Genomic DNA, 23,297 nt, shown 5'->3' on the forward strand with positions numbered 1-23,297 from the left:
CTGTTCGCCGACACAAGGAGCCTTTTGAACCGACACCAGGCTGAGTCCAGCCAAACCGCGCGCCGCAAAGCCCCATCTCTTTCCCGCCCGCCCGCCCGCCCGCCTTAGGTGTGCCTCGAAGTCTGGCAGGCGAAAAGAGCCAAGGGTGGAGTCAAAGCCCCGCCCCCTTGGCGAGCACGAGGCCCCGCCCCCTTGTCGGAGCGCGCCACAAAACCAGCGGAGCCGCACGGGGCGCCGGGCGCTTTCCAGCAGCGGCAGGACGGGCGAAGCTTCGCTCTCTCCTTTCTTCCCCCCCCCTTTCGGTCACTGGGTGGAGGGGCTTTTTTCGCCCCCGTCCCGAACTCAACCCGGGCGCGATGGCTCCGCCGGAACTCTACCACAAAGAATTTGCCAACGCGGGCCGGAAAGCCGGGCTCCAGATCTGGAGGGTGGAACAGCTGGAGCTGGTGCCCGTGCCCGACCCTTTGCACGGCAATTTCTACGTGGGCGACGCCTACCTGGTGCTCCACACCTCCAAGCGGAGCAACGCCGTCTTCTACAACCTCCACTACTGGCTCGGTAGGTCGAGGCAGGGCAGCCCCAGCGAGCTGCCGGGAGGGTCGTGCGGGGGTTGAGAGCTGGTGGCAGCGGTCGGTTGGGGTTGCGACGCCAGCTTCGAGAGTAAAAAAGATGGAGTGGGTTGCGATCCCGTGCTCGTCCCCTGAACTCTTGTGAGATTTGCTTCTCGGTAGAATTGGGGACGATCCCGATCGGTGGCTTCCCACCCAGGAAGGAGATCCAGAGGGGCGCTTCTCTTCTGCTCCCGACGTCCAGCGTAGAAAGGGAGGGAAGGGAGCAGCTGTGCGCCCTTCACGCGAAGAATAAGTTGGACACTTTCCTTGTTGGAAAGTGGAGGTGAGGGAGGTGACCTTTATGAGGAAAGGTTACCCGAAAGGCTCTGGAGAGAGATCAGCCGACCCCTGGAAAAAGATCCGTCGATCTTGAGAGAGGCTTTGGGTAAATCTTCCTTCAGGGATGTGCTCCCTTTCATGATGTTGCACTGTTGAGCAACAGTCTAACTTTGCTCTTTCCAAAAGTTTTGGCCGGATTGCCTCACCGGTGCACTTCTGTTCCTGCATGTCTTCTCCCTTGGGGATGAGAGGCGATTGTGGGCTTTAAAAAGGCAGTGATGGGGCAGAGAGATACCTATCTGTTCTTCCTTTAGTTTGGCCTAGAGGTACATGGCTGTGTTGATCACAGGAAAAAAGAGTTACTCAAGAACTTTATTGCCTCCTCTGTTTTGTAAACAGAAGCGATGTTTTCCGTGGACTGCCAAAAAGAATACTGTATTTCTCGTACAAGCAAGGTCAGGCTTCCTCGATCTGGTATCTTCTGGATAGAGATGCTGGGAGATGTTGCCTTACATAGCTGAGAAATGACAGGTTGGGGGAGGCTGATCTAGACTGGGATCAGTTTGGGGCAGGTTCCCACCCTCTGGCACTCTGTAAAGACCCAAGCACATGAAGGGCATCCTGCAAATCATAGAAGAAGAAGAAGAAAGAAATATTGTGACATCCACTGCATGCCGCTAAACCCAGTCTTTTAAGGGCAAGGCATTATGAAATGGAAAGATAGATTACATTAAATGCAAAAAAGAATCTTGTGGCATAGTAGAAATGGTCCCTTTCCAAGGTGACACCAGATTCACATTTTCTGTAGCTAACCCATTCTGGATCAAGCAGGTACTATTTATGCTGGTCTTGAACTTGAACCCATTAAGCATCATTACTCTGCCCCGTTGATTGTGGGGTGTATTTAAAGAAGCAGATATAAGTATTAATTCATAAACAGAAATATATTTAATTACTGTATGTACAAAATGCAACAGTAAGCAAATGTAGGGCTTGTTTATATAAAGTGACGATGATGATGATGATGGTGGTGGTGGTGGTGATGAGTGGGTTGATGTGAGGTAAATAAGATTGCTTGGGACTGGGTAGTGGTTCAGTCCTCGCATCCAAATGGCATACTGGACCTCAAGTGACCCTATTTGGTCTGACTCCTTCCTCCGGAAATATCTGACATGAAGACACTTAAGAAGAGAGTAACTTCAGGTTACTGGGAAATTAAACACTTCCTCTGCTCTTCCATGGAGGGGCAGAGGAAGTAAAAGAAAATTTTTAGATTCTCTTAGGGCAGCACAGATGCATTGCATCACTTATACTTTTTTCATTGAAAACTTTCTCATGGAAGTGGGAGGAGTCAGGAGGGGACAACAAGGAGCTTGCCATAAAGGTCTTGTCGAGAACCTGTCAGCATCTGAATCCACTGTTGAGTACTGGGTGGTGGTGGATTTGGGGTAGACCTTTCCAGACTTACCTTACCTGATTTTATACCCCCTGTTCTGCTGTCTCATTGAGAACCTGCCATTGGCACCATGTGTTTTATTTGTTAATTGTTTTTAACCTCTTAGTTGTGTATTAGTAGCTTAATAGCATTTGCTGTGCCAGGAATAGTGTATTGCACTAATGGGTTGGTTTATAAATTTACTAAATAAATAAATACATTTACAAGTCAAAAAGAGAGAGAAAGAAAAATGCCCCTTGTTGCTCCTCTCGTCTCCTTCTACTTCCAGGAGGAAATTTTAAAATTTTTAAATTAAAAAAAAAAAACTTGCACCAATAAAACTAGAAGGGTCTGACAAGGATCCAGAAAGGTGCAGGTAGAAATGCTCTGGGAACAGGCTGGTTCACTCCAGCAGTTATGTCATGGAATTGTTAACCAACCTGTCCTTAAAGCAGACCAAACAGTGGGTTAAATGCCCGTCTGATCCCACCCCATATGGTTTGTCTCCACATACCTAGAGTGAAAGAACAAGGTTTCTTTCTGGGACAGGTGGCATGCTTCCACACAGAATGGAAGGCTGTCAGCTCTTAATTGAGATATAGCCCACATATTAAATTTAATTTTTATCCTCCCCTTCTTCAAAATACTTTTGCACTTCTTATCCTCACAACAGTCCTCAGGTCTCCTGAGCTTTACTCTGATACTCTATCCACTACACTGGAGTAACTCTATGGTATATTATGCTGCACTATTCTATACTGTATGAACATGGCACAGTTTCTCCATATCCTCAGATGGTTTGTAAGTAAAATACACAACCTGTTAAAACGATTACAGCCCATGGGTATAGCAGGTCACTGTCCTCTGCTGATTGCCAGTGCCCTGATCTAAGGCAGTGAGTCGGCCGAGTGGCACTATTTCCTTATGACTGTTTGTTCAACTGGGTGTGGGTTTTGGAGCAATCATGTTCGTTCTGTCTCACTCATGTTTAGCATGTAGCTGCACTCCAAAGGCTGAACTACGCGGCACGTGGTGTACAGTTTTAAGTTCATTATCATTTTAATGCTCTCATTCTGAATCAGAATAATCAAAACTGGTGGGGGAGGGTTAAACCTTGGCACCAACGGAGGGTTTCCCCCTCTTTTTTTCAAGTTGGCAAAATTAAAGGGGTAAATAGGGGGAACAGAGAGAGAAGGCAAAAATAAATTTGTGGCACTTTAAAGATGAACAGGTTTATTTCAGTGTGTACTTTTCTACAGCAAAATCTACTTATTCAGACACAAGAATTGCAAATAAATGTACTTTTTATTGATGCGGTGCTGAGAGTCAAGATCAAGTGAGGATACAGTTAATAGCAAAAGGGCAATGGTTTGTGTAACACAGGAGTGAGACTGTCAAACTCTAAGGTAGAAAACTATATAAATTTGGTTGTCACCAGCATGCTAAGAGTTGTTTCTGGGGCAGAGGTCAGAGTCTGTTAAGAGAGACAACTATTTTATGCCAAAAAGATGCTAGAGAAAGCTTGGTTAATAATATATTTAAGCTGAAATTCTGTTGTGCAGTTTTATGTCTCAACAGCAATGATGTCATCATCAGAGGTAAATCACTACTGATTAAAGGTTTCCTTTGGTGATTTCAGGGTGCACTGAACTTTGCCGCATTATGTATGAATCACATGTGTCCTCAAATTGATTTGCCACTGATGATGGTGTCATGCCCACTGCACATGCTGAGCTGCACAACAAGATTTCAGCTATTGTGTGCTAGGAAGCCTTGATCTCTATTTAGGCCTTTGGAAATGCAGTGGAACTTGTTTATGTAGCCAGTCTCTTCTGTCTCTGTCTCCATACTGCTCTTGTAATTCCTTTTCTTTCAAAATAGCCCCTTCGAGATCCATAACAAAGTGTTGTGGGAGGCTGAAGTCTTCTGGAACTGGTCTCCCTGTGTTGCTGTTACTGATATCAGATTTATGTCCATTCATTCTTTTGTGCAGAAATTGTCCCGCTTGTTCTGTGCAGGATGCAAAAGGGTACTCGTGGCAGAAGGGACAGATATCACACACTAACATAAATGCACCTCTGTTGTCCAGGTTGATTTTGGGATTAAAAATAAGTTAGTTAAATGTGGGCTGGAGAATGAGGCATTTTTCATCACTGTTCTAGATCAGCTCATTTCACAGGAGTCTTAGTCCCAGGTGAATGCATCAGTGAATAAGGTGCAAGTGAAACTTGGTGAACTCCTTTTTGTACAGAGAGTGCCCGAGGCTTTTGGCAACGTTTGCGTAGCTGGCATTTTTCCTAATGAGTTTTGAATATTTGTCGATCTGATCCATCGCAGAGGCTTGCAAGCTGAGTTCCCAGAGCTGCGTAAGTATGCTCTGCTTGGTTTTCTATTCATACACGCATAACCACGAGTGACAGGGAAACTTCACTTTCTGGCTGTGGTTGTGCAGAGTTCTCTGCAGTACAGAATTAGTTTCTTTATTTGTTTTAGAAGGAAGGGATGCAGCTTTTACTCAGCACACATGAACTACAAAACACGGGCACCAAAGATGACAACTTTAGCTACATGTGGTGGAAAAAGATAATGAGCGCTGTGATTAAAGATTACATTGGAACTGTCAACTACTAATACTTCTGAATAGTAGGGATAGCATCAAATGATCTTCTGGAGATGCCTGATCCAGAGATAAATAGAAGCAAAAGTAAACTGAATTAGCAAGCATGTATGAAGGGTTCATATCAGGGATGTTGAGCAGTCTCTGGGTCTGAGTCTCAAGTCTGAGTCTTTGATACCAAGTCCTGAGTCCAAGTCTGAATCTCTGTTAAAGACAACTTTTTTCCCTATGAAAAAAAAGAAGGGTGGGTTCCAAGTTGTAAGTTGAGTCCAAGTCATTAAAAAAAATTGAGTCAAGTGACTGGTGTGATGAAAGTCTGACTTGACAGTGAGTCTCATGAATCCATGGTTCATATATGCATTTCATTTAAATTTAAACCATATATTAATTATTACAAATCAGTTGGAACTTAAACTGGTTTATGCTTACCTTACTACACTGAAAGAAGATTTGAGAAGCAGCATGGATGGCTGCAAAGAAGGGAAGGGGAGAGGAAAAGCAAGGGAATGGAGTTGGTGGAGTGGTTGGGAAGTGTTTTACCCTCCAAAAAAATTCTGTACTGTATAGTTGTTTTCTTCCTCTTGGGAAGGAAAGTGCTCCAAAGGGCAGAACCAAGAGAGGACAGGAGTAAAGCAATATATGTGATTTCTCTTTCTATTTTTTTTCTGGTAAGGTTTTACTGTAGTTATAATATAGTAAATATAATTACTTACTTGGCATGTAAATATATTCTGGGTTTTCTGGTATAAAGTACCTAGGAATGGTATACCATTCCCTTCTTCCGGAAGTATCCTTTATTGTAGTTACAAAACTTAAATGGCAATATGATATCCACTTAGCTGTTAAACATTTACCTCCTCCAACTTAAACGTAAAATGCCCTGGATCCATTCCAGTTGGGCTTCAGGCCGCGCCATGGTACAGAAACGGCACTGGTCGCACTGTTGGATGACATGTTGAGGGAGGCTGATGGGGGCAAAAAGTCCTTGTTGGTCCTCCTCAATATCTCAGCCACTTTCGATACCGTCGACTACGGTATCCTCCTGGGGAGGCTCTCCGAGTTGGGAATCGGTGGACTGGTGCTTGTCTGGCTCCGTTCTTTCTTGGAGGACCGCCCTCAGAGAGTACAGATTGGGGAGGGTGTTTCGGCCCTGTGGAATCTCAATTGTTGGGTTCCGCACGGCTTGATTATCTTCCCCAATGCTGTTTAATATCTATATGAGGCTGCTGGGTGGAGTCATCAGGGGCTGTGGGGCCTTGTGCCATCAGTACACTGATGACACTCAGCTTTACATCACCTTTTCACCAACCTCAGTGGATGCCGTTCTGTCTCTTCAGCACTGTCTGGAGGCTGTACTGCAATGGATGCAGGTGAATGGGCTGAGGCTGAACCCGGAGAAGACGGACATTCTGAGGGTGGGCGGGCCCTCCATTGGTGGTTTGGGAAACTCCCTCTCTTTTTTGGGGGGTGACTCTCACCGCGAAGAGTGAAGTTCGCAGCTTGGGGGTCCATCTGGATCCAGTGCTCACCATGGAAACCCAGGTGGCGTCAGTGGTCCACTCCGCCTACTTCCATCTGTGGCAGATTGCCCAGCTGTGTCCCTGTCTTGATGTTGGGGCATTTACCACATTGGTCCATGCACTTGTAATCTTGAGATTAGACCACTGCAATGCAGAGGAAGAGAGCCATATCTTTGTGGGGCTACCTTTGAGATTGATGCAGAAGCTTCAAATGGTGCAGAATGCGGGGGCTAGACTTTTTAGTGGGATGAGAAAACAACAGAACATTTGTTCCACACTGGCTGCCTTGCATTGGCTGCTCGTTTGTTTCCACATTGATTTCAAAGTGCTAATGATGACATATAAAGCCCTAAACAGTTTAGGACCTCAATACCCAGGGGAACGCCTTCTCCCACCTAGATCTACTTGAATCACTCATTATAGCCAGGAAAGATGGCTGAGGGGCCTAACGCCAAGGGAGGCCCATAAAGAAAGAACAAGAAACCGGGCCTTCTCGGCAGTGGCCCCTCGACTCTGGAACAGTTTCCCACCAGAGATTCACCTGGGTCCCTCACTGGGTGTTTTTAAGAGCCAACTCAAGACCTGGCTCTTTAGGAAGGCCTTCCGTCCTGTCACTACTTGATTTTTACTTTTTATTTTTATTTTTCTGTCTTTACTTTTTCATTTGCGCTTTATCTTCCCATCTTGAATGATATTATTATTGTTGTTTAAATTGTTGTTTTAATAGCTTTTATGCTGTTTTTTATTGTAAGCCACCCAGAGTAGACGTCTAAATGGGCGGGGTATAAATAAAATAAGATAAAATATAATAAAATAAATAAATAAAACTGACCTAGATTGTGGGGCTCACTATGTTGTTAATCCTCGTGGCGCAGTGGTTAAACCGCTGTACTGCAGCTAAAACTGTGCTCACGACCTGGGGTTCAAATCCCAGGTAGCCGGCTCAAGGTTGACTCAGCCTTCTATCCTTCCGAGGTCGGTAAAATGAGTACCCAGCTCGCTGGGGGGGCAATGTGTAGCCAATGTGCATAATTAAATTGTAAACCGCCCAGAGAGTGCTTGAAGCGCTATGGGGCGGTATATAAGCAGCACGCTTTGCTTTGCTTAATAATTTGCCTGTCTTCAGTCCGACTTCCCTCTCTGGAATGTTGTATGGAGGAAGAGAGCCATTTCTACAAGCCTTAGGTCACTGGAAGAAAACCGTAACAGAAATGGAACTAATAAATAAATAGAATAAAGGAGTGATGTCTTTCATTTGATCTCTCCCCCCGACTCCTGAAAATAGAACTGTTCCTTTGTATTTTAGGAAAAGAGTGTTCCCAGGATGAAAGCACCGCAGCTGCAATTTTTACAGTTCAGATGGATGATTATCTTGGAGGAAAACCTGTGCAGCACCGAGAAATCCATGGATACGAATCTACGCAATTTGTTGGGTACTTCAAAGATGGCATTAAATATAAGGTATGTAGTAGTTGACTTGTTGGGTTTGTGACCATAAAATAAAGATTAAGTTGAACTGAATAGTTTGATGATGATACAGTTTCTCTTGAAAATTTTGAAAACAGAAAAGCAGGTTGCTGTAAGGGGAGAAGTCAGACTTCATATTGAAGCAAGTATTTGGCCTCTCTCCCAATGTGAACTGTTCATATAACAGCTTTCGTCTTGCGAGTTTTTCATTGCGCGAGGCATTCGTCTTGCGAGGCATCACTGTAGTCCCACTCTGGAGAATATGGAGATTCCTTGCTCCCAATTTCAGCAGAACAACCTGGCTCCTTAAGAGGCTGGGCGCTTTTGCTTTCAGTTTTATTTTTGCTGGAGACATTCAAAAGAGCAGCATTCAAAATAGAAGCTTTATGACCCCACAAGCACGCAGGTAATAAAGCAACCCAAGTCTGAGGGTATATTTATTTTGGGTTTGTACGCATTGTTGTGTAGAAAGTGCCAAGTTTAAATTTAAACATAAGTTTTAACATAAATTGCAAGGCTGTAGTCTGGTCATGCTGACTGGTGACATTTTTGACTGACTGGTGAGACATTCTAAAATTTTTCAAACCCTAGCTATGTATACTACTGTATTCCATCAGTCAGAGGATCACAAACTCACTGAGAGAGTTTGAATGGGCATATGTTGGCTTTAGTAAGCTGTGATATGAAGAATTTTTGGCCCAGGAGTGCAACCTCCTCATATAAGCTAGCAAATAAAATGAAAAGTTTTCCATTTCCTGTAGGTTCCTCTTTTGTCTGATTTGGAAATTTTGGTCAGCAACTTCAGAACAAGCCAGGATATTAAATCAACTTGTTCCAAAATACTTAACCATAGATTTCTGGTTGAGATAAACTAGTTATTGAAGAACTTTCACTTTGTCCAGAATGGGCCAAACACTTCACATGCAGAAGATCTTGTGTTCATCTTTAAATGGGGCTAAGAAAGAATCCTGAACTTGGCAGGGAATAATTTCTCTGGCTGTGTATCTGTGAAGTTTCTCATTCATCCAGGTGAGATTATCTGGAAGTTGAGTCATGGCAACTGGACTTCTTATTAGGTTGAAATATTTCCCTACTCATCTAAATACAGTGGTGCCCTGCATAGCGAGGTTAATCCGTTCCGGATTAACCTTCGCTATGGGAAAACATCATTAAGCGGAACGGGCCCAAAACTCACCGTTCTCCGATGTTGTCCCATGTTCCGTCGGCCATTTTGGGTGTCCCGGCAGCCATTTTAGGTGTCCCAGTGGCCATTTTAGGTGTCCCGGTGGCCATTTTTTGTGTTCCGGTGGCCATTTTGGGTGTCTGGCGGCCATTTTGGAACTGCCAAACAGTTGTTCCCCCATCGTAATGCGAGCATGCCCTCGCATTAGCGATGGGGAAATCCGCATCGCAATGCGGATTCATCATTCAACGGTGCGCTCGTTATGCGAGGCACCACTGTAGATTCTTCAGTTTGAGGAGATTTGGTAGGAGAATGGCCCAGCACAGTGCAACACTGGGCTCGATACTGTCCCCCATGCTGTTTAACATCTACATGAAACCGCTGGGAGAGGTCATCAGGAGGTTTGGGCTGAGGAGTCAGTAATATGCTGACGACACTCAGCTCTACCTCTCGTTTTCCACCAATCCAGGTGAGGCGGTTTCTGTGCTGAACTCGTGTCTGGACCTGATAATGGACTGGATGAGGGTTAATAAATTGAAACTCAATCCAGACAAGACGGAAGTGCTGTTAGTGGGTGCTTCGCCGGACAGGTTGGAGGGCCACTTCCCTGTCCTGAATGGGGTTACACTCCCCCTAAGGGACAGGGTCCGCAGCCTGGGGGTGCTCCTGGACCCCAGTCTAACTTTGGAAGCTCGGGTGGACTCGGTGGCCAGGGGTGCCTTCCTTCAGCTGCGGAAATTATACCAGCTACGGCCCTACCTGGACGAGTGGAGTCTCATGACAGTTACACATGCACTGGTAACATCTCGTATTGATTATTGCCATGCGCTCTACGTGGGGCTGCCTTTGAAGATGGTCCGGCGACTGCAACTGGTTCAGAATCGAGCTGCGCGGCTGGTGAGTGGTGGGGCCGCCAGAGAGCATATCAAGCCGATTCTGTATAATTTACACTGGTTACCAGTTGCTGTCCGGGCCCAATTCAAAGTGCTTGTTTTGACATATAAAGCCCTAAACGGCTTGGGCCCTGGATACTTGAAGGACCGCCTCCTTCCATATGAGCCTACCCAGCTGTTAAGATCTAGCCAGGGGGCCCTTTTGAAAGAGCCATCCCTCAAGGAGGTAAGAGGGATGGCTTGTAGACAAAGGGCCTTCTCGGCAGCTGCCCCCAGACTATGGAACGCCCTCCCAACTGAAATTCGCCTGGCGCCGACACTGATGATATTTCGGCGCCAGGTCAAAACCTTCCTGTTCCAGAAGGCTTTTAATTGAAATAACATTAACTGTGGGTCTTAATGATGGCAATTGTAATTGTATTTTAATTGTATTTTAATTGTATTTTAATCATTTTATTTTATTGCATTGAATTGTAATTGTTGTAAGCCGCCCAGAGACCTTTGGGTAGAGTGGGCGGCATATAAATTAAATAAATAAATAAATAAATAAACACCCCAGGACCACAATGAGCAGTGTTCCTTCATTTGAAGGATAAAGGACACTCATTTGACGGCCAAGATGTACTCATTTTGAACCAGAAGATAGGTGATTTGAAGTGGGGGGGGCTTGGAAGGAGGCCATACATGTGCATATAGAAAATTCCTCACTCAACAGAGGTGGAGGCCTTAGATACAATCAGTGTCCTATTTATCTTGCTGTTTCATCCTCCCCAGAAAGATCAGATCAGGATCACACCCATCAGAAAGACCACTGTTAATGACTGTTAATGACCCATGACAATGGGTGGAGAAGGACTGCAGAAGCAGGATTTTGACTCACCCCCCCAAACCTTTGTCCATCTAATGAGCCTATTCAGACCATTGGAAAGTGAAACCAATGCTTATATCAGGGGTCTCCTACCAACTCTCCTCAGACATTTCTCTGGCTTGTTTCCACAACAAATCAGAGAACTAACCTTCAAGCAAACTCAGAGTTATTTCTGTATCTTGTTGAAAGAATAACAAACCAGAAAGCTGTGTACAGTTGGTTTTGTGCTTCATATGAAACAATCATGGACAAAAAGTGGTTTGTTCAGCTACTTCTGCTGTAGGATAGAGAAATCAGCTATCATGTATGTACGAACACAGCCTCTTATTTTTGAGAGATCAAAATTTTTCTTGAATTTGTCATATTTCAACATGGTCTACTTCGATAGGTTTCCACTAACTAAGTTTCCTAAGCAAGTTTATTGTTTAAATTGAAGAAACTTGGAGCTCTTACAGAAGGGTTAAAAGTTTTACCTTAGTTGATGGTTGTTGTGGGTTTTTCGGGCTCTTTGGCCATGTTCTGAAGGTTGTTCTTCCTGACGTTTCACCAGTGTCTGTGGCCGGCATCTTCGGAGGACTGGAGTAGGACCTCTGTCCATGTTCTGTTTTTACCCTAGTTGATTGCAGTTTGTTCCAAGGGAGAGTGGGATTTACTGTGATTCACAGCCATACTAAAGTTGAAAAGTTCAGGTCTCCAAAACTGCTTCTGTTTGGGAACTCTTTGAAATCCACACCCCTTGTGAAGCTCTTTGTCTGTGCCTCTGTTCACAAAGATATGTATGTTAATGTAATGGCGTGCTAATAATAGTATCCAATCAGAAGGCTCCTCTAAAGCAGAAATGAATTGCATGGGATACATAGAAAGTACATAGTTTCTTTGCATCCCATGATGCTCCTAGAAAAAAAAATCTAGAAAAATAATGCATCTAGGGAGGGACAAACATCTCTGCTAGGCGTTTTGTCACCAAAATAACCATTAATGATATAAGCAATCAAGAGAACATAGGAACAATCAATGACAAACCAGGTACTTTTATAGGAACAAACACTCCATCCAAATAAGTCCTCAGTGTCCCCCAGTTGTTTTAAATGACTCCCATAAACCAAAACTACCATAGTAAGGAATTATGATGTCCAGAACACCTGGAAGACACTAGGATGCTTATCGCTCTTAGACATAATGCAAAATCTTTTCAACCTGGTGGTGGTGGTGATAGAGTACTTATAAACATGTCTTGAATGGAATGAAAAACAGAAGCAGACAAGTGATCCTAATCAGTGTTTTGCCTTTTGTATGTTGGGTAGCTGAAACCATTGTGTGGATTGTAATCTCTATGGTTAGTGCAAACATGCTGTGCATTGATGCCTGAGCTTCTGCTTATATACATGGAGAAGTTGTAATGTTTTACGTACTTGACTCCAGCCTTGCAAAATTATGGTTTTGGCCTACAGTCCCCTACATCCACTTGTCTACTTGAACCCAGCTGTATTGGCTGGGAATTCTGGGCATTGTAATCCAAGAAATGAACTTCTCCACGATCTAGCTTGACCAAAGGAACCAACTAACACTAGTTGTTTTACTTTACTTAGGCTGGTGGTGTTGCTTCTGGCTTTAAGCATGTCATCACGAATGACCTCAGTGCTCAGAGACTTCTGCATATCAAAGGCCGGAGAGTGGTTCGAGCCACTGAAGTTCCTCTTAGCTGGGACAGCTTCAATAAAGGAGACTGCTTCATTGTAGATCTTGGGAAGGTAAGTTGCGACAGAACTCTAGCCTACAAAACCCACAGTTGTTGAAGCTCTGAGCTGGCTTATCCAGTATATTAAGAATCCTTTCTCTATGACAGTAGATTCATAGTATCATGAGCCTCAAACATAAGCTCATGGTATTTGTGGTGTGCTGCTGACCACTTCCCTTCAAGCATTTGAGCAAACCAGGGAATTTATAAAAAGATCCACAGCACATCCTGTGTGAGAGAACTACTGCATTTCTAAAACATCAGCTGGCTGTAGAAAAGCCCCTGATACATAAAAAGGAAGAATATGTTTTTCCCTTTGTTTCTATTATGTAATGAGCATTCATTATCACCTGTTATCATGGGACTCAGGCCACATGCAGTGACTTAAATTAGACATTGCTGAAGCAGGATATGGTGAACACCAGCCTCAGAAAGCAACAGGGCAAGAGCATCTTTGGTAACTGCGTAGATGAGGAAATTTAAGTGGGTGTAGCTGGTGTGAGTAAGATCTCTTATGATATAGTGGCTGGGCGATTAAATTAGAGCTCTAGAGATTTGGGTTCAAATCCTCACTCAGTGAACTCACTGGGCAATCTTGAGTCAGTCACACTTCCTCAGCATTAGATACTACACACTTTTGTTGTGAAGATGAAACAGGGAGTAGGGGAGGCATGCACACTGTGTTGTGCTCATTGGAGAAAAGGTTGAGTATGAATATAACAGATAAACAGGTAAAGAGTTACTGGTTCGGAACCTCTATCAGTTTTTTTGCATCTAGCCATTCTAGGAGTGAGGAAGGTTTCAGCTGTTGATGTTTTGAACTTCAATTTCCAACCAGTATATCCAGTGTTAAAGGACTGTGGCACATCTAGTGCAAAGTGGAGGGCCAAAGATTCCTCACCACAAGCTAGATGATGAGCATTTATAATCTAAACCTAGCTCAGCCATGAACTCACGTAGTAGCTCTAGAAAAACACACTGCCTCCCATAATATAAGGTTTGTAATACTGACCTGATCTGTAGGCTTGTTGTATGAGACAGTGACTGAAATCCTGTTGCACAGTTAAACAAACCGAAAAACTTATAGAGATAACTTACAACAATTTGCTTCCAAAAGTTAACCCATTTGTATAAGTGCACAACAGAACTTCAGCCAATCTGTGTCAAATGCTTTGAGTACTTAGGAAATTATAATTACTGTACTGATATAGAGCTTGAAAACACGAGAGTAACAACAAAAGCTTCTGAATCATTTGCTGGTTCTTATGAACTTTGTATTGACTGTGAAGGACTGTAGCTCTTGAGTAGAACCACACATGTCTACATAACATTGGACTGGACAACTTTGTTGTGTCCACTTTTCTGCTTCCCCGAAATCAATCGAGGGCTGACAAAAATGCAAAACTAAAACCTAAAGAACATAAAATGCAAAATATTAAGGCTGTAGTGGCTAGAAATTCACTTCCAGCTGTGAACAATCAATATATTGGGCGGTCAGGTGGTGCAGGGAGCCCTGTGATAAATTTAAAATATGAATCACAATTCTTTTGGACACTTCAAGGTGTTGTATCTCACCTTTTCTGGAAGGAAAATTAAGGCCAGGGAGTGATGGGAGAATGGAGAGGGCCACATGTGGCCCCAAGATGATACTTTGTCCACACCCAACTGCATATGAAGAAGAGGTCAGATGAAATGCCTTAAAAGGCTCCTGTATCACAAGCGAGTGAAAATGCATCTGATGTTGCTGAGAACTGAAATAGCTGCAACCAGCCAGAATAAAAAATTGCTGGGCTAGCTGGATAGAAGATAGCCTCCTATGAGGTGCTATTAAGTTTTTCAAGAAAAACTTCTTTCCCCCTGAATAGGAATATTGTAGAATGAATGTATCACATCCATAATTATGGTCGCAGACCAACGCTGAGGAAAACAATTAACCAAATTCTGTGCTTGTGATTTCTTCTTGACCTTTAATTTTTTTCCCATTCTTCTAAACTCATAAAACATTTTCACACTTATAGTTCTGTGTTTCACATGTTTTCCCACCGGAAGCCTCACATCATCCACCTAATGTGTATTCACCCTCTGGAGGGGGAAACTGCAGAAGTTATTCTGGTTCACATGTACATGGCGCACCTAAAGGAACTCTAGGTGGATGCATAATTATTCACGCCGGTTGCATCATGATTAATTTCTTTAATTATGCTGCTTCCATTAGTCTCTTAAAATGCAGGTGAAGAGTACTGTAGTGATTCAGCTCAGAGGAAAGAGTGTAACAAGACAGTGCTTTCTGGAGATGTAAATCTGTTTGTTGTTTAGAAGGGGCCCTTCTTATTTTATCACCGTGGATTTGTGGCAGCACAAATTGTCAATTATGGCAGAAAACAAACTGAAAACAAAATTACATATGTTCATCTATTCCACAGCATTGTGTAGAACATATGTTAAAATATTTTGGTATATATGTATGTGTAGTGGATTCTCAACTGCCTATGATAACAGTGGAAAATTTCAGTATTAACAGGATGTTTTTCCAGAGTTCTGCATTTTATAAAACAGAGCCTCTTAATGGAAACCTTTAAATCATCTGTTTACAGTCTAAGGTAGCTATGCTATTATATTTAGGAAAAATTATCAGGGTTTCATACATAGACTTTGAATTATTTTTGTTTTATAATAGCAAGAGGAAGAGTACCACTAATTTCCATTTCCCTATTTTGTTTTAGTGTTATGAACTTGAAAAGTTGTGTTATAGATGATATGCACAAAACCCATGAGTAGAGATGGGCATGAACCAGAGTATAGTTCATAGATAGCCACAAACCATTAACTATCATAAATCTGCCCCCCCAATGAACCGGTTCACTGTTTGTTTTTTGAGTTTCGTTGCTGCCCATCTCTACCCATGCGTAACATCCAGTCAGGTCTTCCAGTGATCAAGCTTTAACAAACCCTAGATCTGAAATGGGCTTCCATGTCGACCAGGCACAAACCTTGGAAGTGGTATGGCCAGACGAAGTGCAGGTCATTGTCCTGTGGTGCAAAACATCCTTTCCTCTTATCTACCTTATTATTTTTTCAACTTTACTGGCAATAGAGCACAAGATTGCAGCCCTTTAACTGTGTCCAGGATTTAGGAAGGTCACACTTCTATAATAATAAAAATAACTACAGTTACATGGCAAATGGAATGAAGTTATTCCTTTCTAAGTTACAATCAGAATGTATATTTGTTGTTTTCATATCTTGCTGTATGCTTTCTTTAGCACATTTGGTGGTTGAAGATGTAACTGTGGGAGAAGTTAGATTTAATTGCTGATTTGCTGTACATTTTGTCTTTACATTTTCTAACAGCTGCACTCCCCCCCAATCCATGTTTTTGTTAATCTGTACACTTATATATCTGTATATTCAGCTTCAGCATATTTATCGCACAGCTTTGCAAAATTTAATAACTTAAAACTGGATTTCTAACCTTTGGAATGATTAGCCCATGGGTTAAATGAAGTTTTGCAAACGGGGGGGTGGGGGGTGGAGGAGACTTCATTATTTGAAAAAAGAATTAATGATAAAGTAACTGCTAACTATAATTTACTTGTAATTAGTTACTTCAGGCTTTGCATATGACTATTGGGATGATGGAGGAACAAACATCTTTGACAATTGTTGATTCATTTGTATAACCACCAGATCAGTGCTGCATACCTTCTTCATTCATGCAGGTATTCTTTAATGACTTATAGCAGTGTATATTGAAGTTAATTTTTAATTTCATATGCACATCATATGGCAAATGAACCAAGATCTTGTAATTTCATATTTTAACACAATTTTACATTTGTTTCGCCTATTTGGAACTTGGAAATGCAAATGCTGAATGAAGCAATCATTATGATTAATGTAGCAAACCTTCCTTAGCAAATGTACACCAGCATTGCTAAATGAGAGTATTCTCTCCAGTCGTTTTACATAAATGTTTGTATTGATCACCAGGATATAGTAATAATCATCTGATGAAAATAAAAAGTACAGTGTTCTGTTTGGAAGAGGATGCTAATGTTGGTTGCAAAGAAGTTTCCTGATTCAGAAATTATTGTGACAAGCTGCATCGTAGTTTGACTCAGTTTTTTAGGATGGCAGTAAGCCAACCAGACTTCTCAATAGCACAATATATTTGAGATCATTGCTGAGTGATGGTGGTGAATCTCTAATCACTGATGGATAGATACAGTTACCACTTTCAGTAAAGAATTTCAATAAAGAATGCAGTTTGGTCTCTTTAATTTTTAGGTGGAAGCAAAAACTAGAGTTTTTCCCATAATGCTTTGTAGATTGAACAAATTGATCTCCTTGAATCTACTGAGCAAGAAGCTCTTTGTGAAATGCTATACTGCCAGGGTGGTGGTAGAGCGGGAAACCAGCATTCAGGAAACCTGGGTTCAAGTTGCACTTGGTTACGGGCATTTGCTGGGTGTGTGTGGCAGTGGTAAACCCCCTCCTTAAACATTTCACATACCTTCACAATCTATTACAGAGTTGCACCATTTTGATATCACTTCAACAGTTGTGGCTTTGTCTTAAGAAATCATGGGATTTGTAGTTTTGGGAAATTAGCCAACCTCTGTGGAGTCTTTACCATGGAGGACAACAATTGGGATGAACAACTGGGTTTATCCCTAAGAATCATGTTAAAATGGGACTTTGTTACATTAGAGGAATTTACAGATAACCTGCCTATATTAAAATACTCTTGAATTCTAGTAACACTCTTAGAAATGCGACCCACCAATTTAGCAAAACTGTTTGATTCTAGAAGGTCAGTATAGGACTCATGTTTAAACCCCAAACTGTTGGATAGCTTAGTGGTTTAGCTCTCTGGGATTGGAAGTTTGATTCCCCACTATGCCTCCTTGGACTCAATGATCCGTAGGGTCCCTTTCAGTTCTGCATTTCTAAGATTCTCAGATTATATTTGTTTTAGTTCCAAGCAGGAAATGCTATTTCTGTGTTCCTCTTTTGGATATGCACTCTGGATGAGTGATTGGCCATGAATTCTATGAGCTGAACAACAAGATGTTTGCTACTGGAGATAAATTTAGGCAAAGTACGTGAACTTGCAACTGCATTTCTCATAATCACCTGTTCCATCTTCCAGCTTTTACTTGTGTATTAACTGTGTCTGTTCACTGTATGAAATATTCTAGCCAATCATCCTCAGCATGTCTTAAAATGACAACCCAACTTTCCAAACAAGTGAACTTAAAATTATTTCTGACATTTTTTTTAGTTTGTGAGCTGCCCTTTAGTATGAGCTCCCACATTAACCTATGATAGGATAGAACAAGTCAAACCAGCTATATGTGATGCTGTAATAATTGGACAAGTGGAAAGTTAGAAGCAAAAAAAGAATAGAATTAGTGCCAACTGAACTTTAAGGAGGGCATTAGAAATATAGAGTGTACAGCTGGAAAGGCCCTTTCTCCCATCCCTGCTCGTGTATCTTACATAGGGATGGGACGTAAAGGAAGAGTTCAAATGATTGTAAGGTTTGAGCAAATCAGAATGATAGCAGGTGGTCCTGCATGTTGTTTGAAATGAAAAATAAATCATCCAATTTTGTGGCTGTGTTCAAAGGATGAAGCACATAAAACTGTACTCTATGAACTTCCGTCCTGTGGGAACATACTCTTGAGTACGTTTCACTGAGTAGGATGAAACTTTACATTTCAATAAACATGTATAGGTTTGTGCTGCACAGTAATTTAAATTGGAAGAGTGAATGCACTAAAATTGAAATGCAATAAGCAATTGATTTAAAAGGCATGCCCAATTAATTGAGGAATGTATTTCGTTAAAAAGATGTTATTTACTTTTAACAAAATAAATAGTACTAAAACTGGAGATGATGTGAGGCACTATGTTAGAACAACTTCCCTCTCACTGAGTTGGCATCTGCTAGAACAGAGATTTCTATATTTAAAAATGTGTATTAGAGGTGCACAGTATTGTGACCATCCAATACAGCAGTGGTCCCCAACCTTGGGCCTCCAGATGTTCTTCAGTCTCAGCTTCCAGAAATCCTGGCCAGCAGAGGTGGTGGTTCAGGCTTCTGGGAGTTGTGGTCCAAGAACATCTGGAGGCCCAAGGTTGGGGACCACTGCAATACAGAGTGGTCCCCAACCTTGGATCCCCAGATGTTCTTAGACAAAAACTCCCAGATTCCTTTACTACTAGCTTTGCTGGCCAGAATTTCTGGGAGCTACAGTTCAAGAATATCTTGGGATCCAAGATTAGGAACCACTGGAATACAACACTCAGTAAAGTTAGGAGGGAGCAGTTCAAACAAAAGGTTGGAACATTTGGATTCATTCTTGAATTAGGACTATATTTTACACAGTGGTACCAGAAAGTGTGGGCTTGTTCCCTGCCAGACTTCGGAAAGATTTGGATGAGCACTTTTTAAGCTATAAATTCTATTTGGAAAAAAAAAACTCTAGTATCCCTCTTTGAACCTTTTTGTATCCATTTTTTCCCTGGCATGTAGTAAATTATATAGTTATTTTTAAAATGCCTACTCCAGCTTCCTGAAAAGAAAATGCTCCCCAGATTTAGAAGATATGCAACTTTAAAAATTCCTGCTTTATATAGGAAACTCAGCTACCATGCTTGTTGAAGTATTGAAGTAAATAATTAGAAAACAGCCATGACGGTTGATTTATGTTTTTATGAGAAGCTGCGAACTGATGAAAGATTGGGATTTGGGATTTTCCCCTGCTTGGTTTTTCTTTGTAAATGGTAATGAGTGCAGAAGAAGACATTTAGATTATCTTGACTGCTGACATTGGAGTTGTTGATGCTGAGGTTGGCCTTTAATGTGTAAAGCTTGGCATCCTTTCTCCTACTGGCATTGTGGGTACAATACTGCAAGGTAGTGTTGGACCATTTCCTGCTGTTTTGAATTGTGGACACAGAAGCAATATCCCACATTCAAAAGCTGGAGATTTTTTTTGAAGGATTGAATTTCCTCCAAAGCTGTTGTTTGAGTTATCTGCAATTTTATGCAGCTTTAAACAATTGAAGACTAATTTGATTCATTACTTCAGATTTATTTAATTGTATGATAACTGTTCTTGAAACTACTAATTCTGTCTTGTTCATAAACGACCTTGCTGTTGACCTTCATTGGCCTTTTCTCTTTTTCATGCCTAGAAACGTTTTATGGAAAGTTTGCTGCCTTTGATTTGGCAGGAAATGCCTCTAGTTGAAGACAGCATTTTCTTTGTGCAAACAAAATTGTTTCCACACAGAGCAAGTCAAAATAACAGTCTTTACTCTTAATGGCTATTTTAATGCTGGAACTGGTTAAAAAGTGAAGTATTTTGTGCCTTAATTAGTTCTAGCACTCAAACTGTAATTGGTGACTGGTTACAAGGAAGTGTTGACAGATAGGTTACGGATTTTGTTTCCAACAAACAGTTTCAAGTCTTCTGATATAAATCAAGTGTAGCATGCCATGGATAGTGAAAACCATGGCCATTGTTTTTAAAGCTTTCATTATTATGTTCTCTTAAAAATTAGTTATTAGACGCTTCCTTGTTAGACAGTTGTCTTGTCTTGTTCTGGATTCAGGAAACAAAAGAAAACTGACTACGGTTGGTTGTTGTAGGTTTTTCAGGCTGTTTCACCATGTTCTGAAGGTTTTTCTTCTTAACATTTCGCCGTCTCTGTGGCCAGCATCTTTAGAGGACAGGAGTCAGAACTCTCTCTGTGTTCTGGTGCAGTTTGTGGGATAGTTGAGTATGTATAGCTGTGGGATCAGCTTTCATTGAATCCACAAAAAACAGCATAGCTTCAACAAACAAGAAGAAAGTCTAAAACTCAACAGAATCTGGCTCCCAGCACTGAAAAATACAGCCTGCAAAAGGTCAACGGATTTTAGCTAGCCACAAGGACTGGTGATCACGACATACAAAAGACCAGCTAACGACACCCATCAATCACAGTGACAGATCATCTCTCTCCCTTATCACAACAATATACCCACAACAAAAAACAGGCTGATCACCATAATCACCCAATCTCCTGAAAAGGACAAAAAGCTGATCCCACAGCTATAAATACTCAACTATCCTACAAACTGCACCAGAGCACAGACAGAGTTCTGACTCCTATCCTCTGAAGATGCCGGCCACAGAGACTGGTGGAATGTTAGGAAGAAAAACCTTCAGAACACGGCCAAAAAGCCCGAAAAACCTACAACAGCCATCAGATCCTGGCCGTGAAAGCATTCGAGAATACATTAAAACTGACAACATTTTATTTTAAAAATATTGTTTCTATTTCAGAATAGAACCTTGGGTCTCTCCATAATACAGTAGGGCCCCATGGGATCAGTAGCCACTGATTCACTTATCTGTGGTCTGAAAACATGTTTAAAATATTAAAAGAAAAATCCTAGACATATGTATTTCTAAAGACGAAGTTACCAGAACTGGACAATAGAGGGAGCTAGAGACATGCTATGTATAGCATTCACTATTAAAATAGCATTTGCTGTAATTCAAATTTTTCAGCATCTGCATCTGCGGGAAGGCTTGGAACCGATCCCCCATGGATTTTGGGGTTCTTCTGTAGTTTCATCAGAGAAGCATAATGTTTTGTTTACAATTCCTTCTGTCACAAACAAAATGTTGATTCAAAATTGTTCTCACAGTCTTTTGTCCTTTTCTTCATTGTTTATTTTTATTTGATGCCATCTTTCAATGTATGCAATATAAAACCTATTGAACCCTTACTGGCATTTTTCGCTGTTAGCTTGTTCATATTCTAATTAGCATGGGAAAAATTGTCTAGATGTCTTTGCCGTAAATTATGTGTATTATTCTGGGTTCATGGCGTGTAATCTTGTGAACACTTTTATCAGGTTTCCCTAGTTGTGTTTTAAAACTTCTTTTGAAATGTTATTTTCACAAATTTATTAGACACTTAAAAACCAGTTTGGCTGCTATATATAGTCCTGTTAATAATTTGAACTTTCAACTTCAAGCTTCATTAAAAACATATAGAAGTCTATCTAATTAAGTAGGGCAAATCCAGCATTTTGATGAATAACATTTGCATGCTGTCTTGTCACAAAACGCATATCTTCTTGTTATGATATGTACCGACCTGTTGGTCCTATATGATAATATTCTATTCTCAGATTTGTAAGTAACACCCTGTGGGTTAGTTCAGAAAAATGCTAAAATATGTTTTGATGTGACATGAGTCTTATTGAGTAGTAACTTTCAGGGTTTTGGAAAACTATAGTTTACCTTGACAGTTGACTTGCATATTACAGGACATGAAAGCTGGGCGGGTAAGAAAGCTGACAGAAAAACAATTGATTAATTTGAAATATGGTGTTGTTGGAGAGCTTCGTGGATACTTAAGATTGCTAGAAAGACAAATAAGTGGATTCTAAAGGTAGTCAAGTCCAAACAATCACTAAAAGCTAAACTCAAGCTATATATACTTTGGATATGCCATGAGAAAACAAAATTCACTAGACAAAGACAATAATGCTAGGAAAAGTGAAAGGTGGTAGGTATATGACAGTTTGTCTACCTTTATGCCCACCTTTTCTGAGAAGCATTTGGATCATCTCACTGGTCCATGTACTTTATTGTAACTATCCTGCAATAAATGAAACCAAAAAGTATCTCATATTTTCCCTTGTTTACCCATGTCTACAATGCCCTACCTCTGTTCTTTGTGATGACTTTAGATTATAACCCCCTGGGTTAGAATATGTCCTTCCTGTTCTTTGTAAACGCATAAGGTACACAGATGTTGCTTTTTAAAAAGGAACTGAAAGAAAGGCCATCTTATTAGTCTTTTTCAATAGTTTTTCATTACTTATTCTAGAAAAAACCCCTTAGGGTTGTCCACACAAAAGAAAAGTACCTGATTCAGTGTGACTCCTTTTGTTATTTTTCTTCCCAACAAGAATTCAATTAGATCAGTAGATCAGTGGCTTTACTCCTGCCTTCCATGTGTTTTTTTAAAATCTCCTTATCTTGTAATATGTTGAAGTGGCCTTTTGTTTGGCAGGGGCCCTCAGGGCTATAGTGATTCTGCACAGAGTTCATTTCGATTTCAGAAGTTCCCACTTTAGAAGACTTTAATTAACTCTTTGTTCGTTTTTTAAAATGCAAAGAAGAACCCTTCAGACAAGAAATGATTTGCAATTACTTCTTTCCTGTGAAGTGATCTTCAAGCATCTGGCTTCAATAGTGCAGTGTAGAAGCTAATACCGGTAAACTCCAGCCCTCTTAAGAATGAGTCATGTGTACCTGTGCTCTTTTGCTGTGGTACCTTTGCCCATCTGGACAAGTCCTCTGCAATTGAAGAGTAAAGTCTTGGCATTAATTCTAATGTGCCTTCTGAGTCTTGTCCAGGTACTCATTGTGCATGGGCAACTTGAAGGTTTGCTATCTTCCTTTTGAGTCTACCTCTAAGTCACACTTGGACTGGATGGTCCTTCAAATGGAGGATGTTCAAGACAAGGATTATCTTCAGGGAACCCTTTAAATAGAGGTTCTTCCATAAAAGAATGTGGTCCCTCTACGTCAGAATTCTTCAAAGCATTAAATAATAATAACAATAATGTCCAGTTCTGAAAGGAGAGGGCTTACTTTTAAATGAGTT

At 41.4% G+C, this 23,297-nt stretch overlaps 1 protein-coding gene across 1 annotated transcript in view; it reads left to right on the forward strand.

Annotated features, from left to right (window-relative positions):
• The first annotated feature begins 241 nt into the window (after positions 1-241).
• Positions 242-23,297, forward strand: part of SCIN (scinderin) — a 71,609-nt gene continuing 48,553 nt past the window's right edge. Inside the window, exons 1-3 of the mRNA XM_073003246.2 lie at positions 242-558; positions 7,769-7,923; positions 12,463-12,624. Coding sequence (XP_072859347.2) covers positions 357-558; positions 7,769-7,923; positions 12,463-12,624 — 519 coding nt within the window. The 5' untranslated portion in view covers positions 242-356. The remainder of the gene's footprint in view (positions 559-7,768; positions 7,924-12,462; positions 12,625-23,297) is intronic.

The sequence above is a fragment of the Pogona vitticeps genome, chromosome 6 (genome assembly GCF_051106095.1).
Source record: "Pogona vitticeps strain Pit_001003342236 chromosome 6, PviZW2.1, whole genome shotgun sequence".
In the NCBI taxonomy this organism is placed as follows: Eukaryota; Metazoa; Chordata; class Lepidosauria; order Squamata; family Agamidae; genus Pogona; species Pogona vitticeps.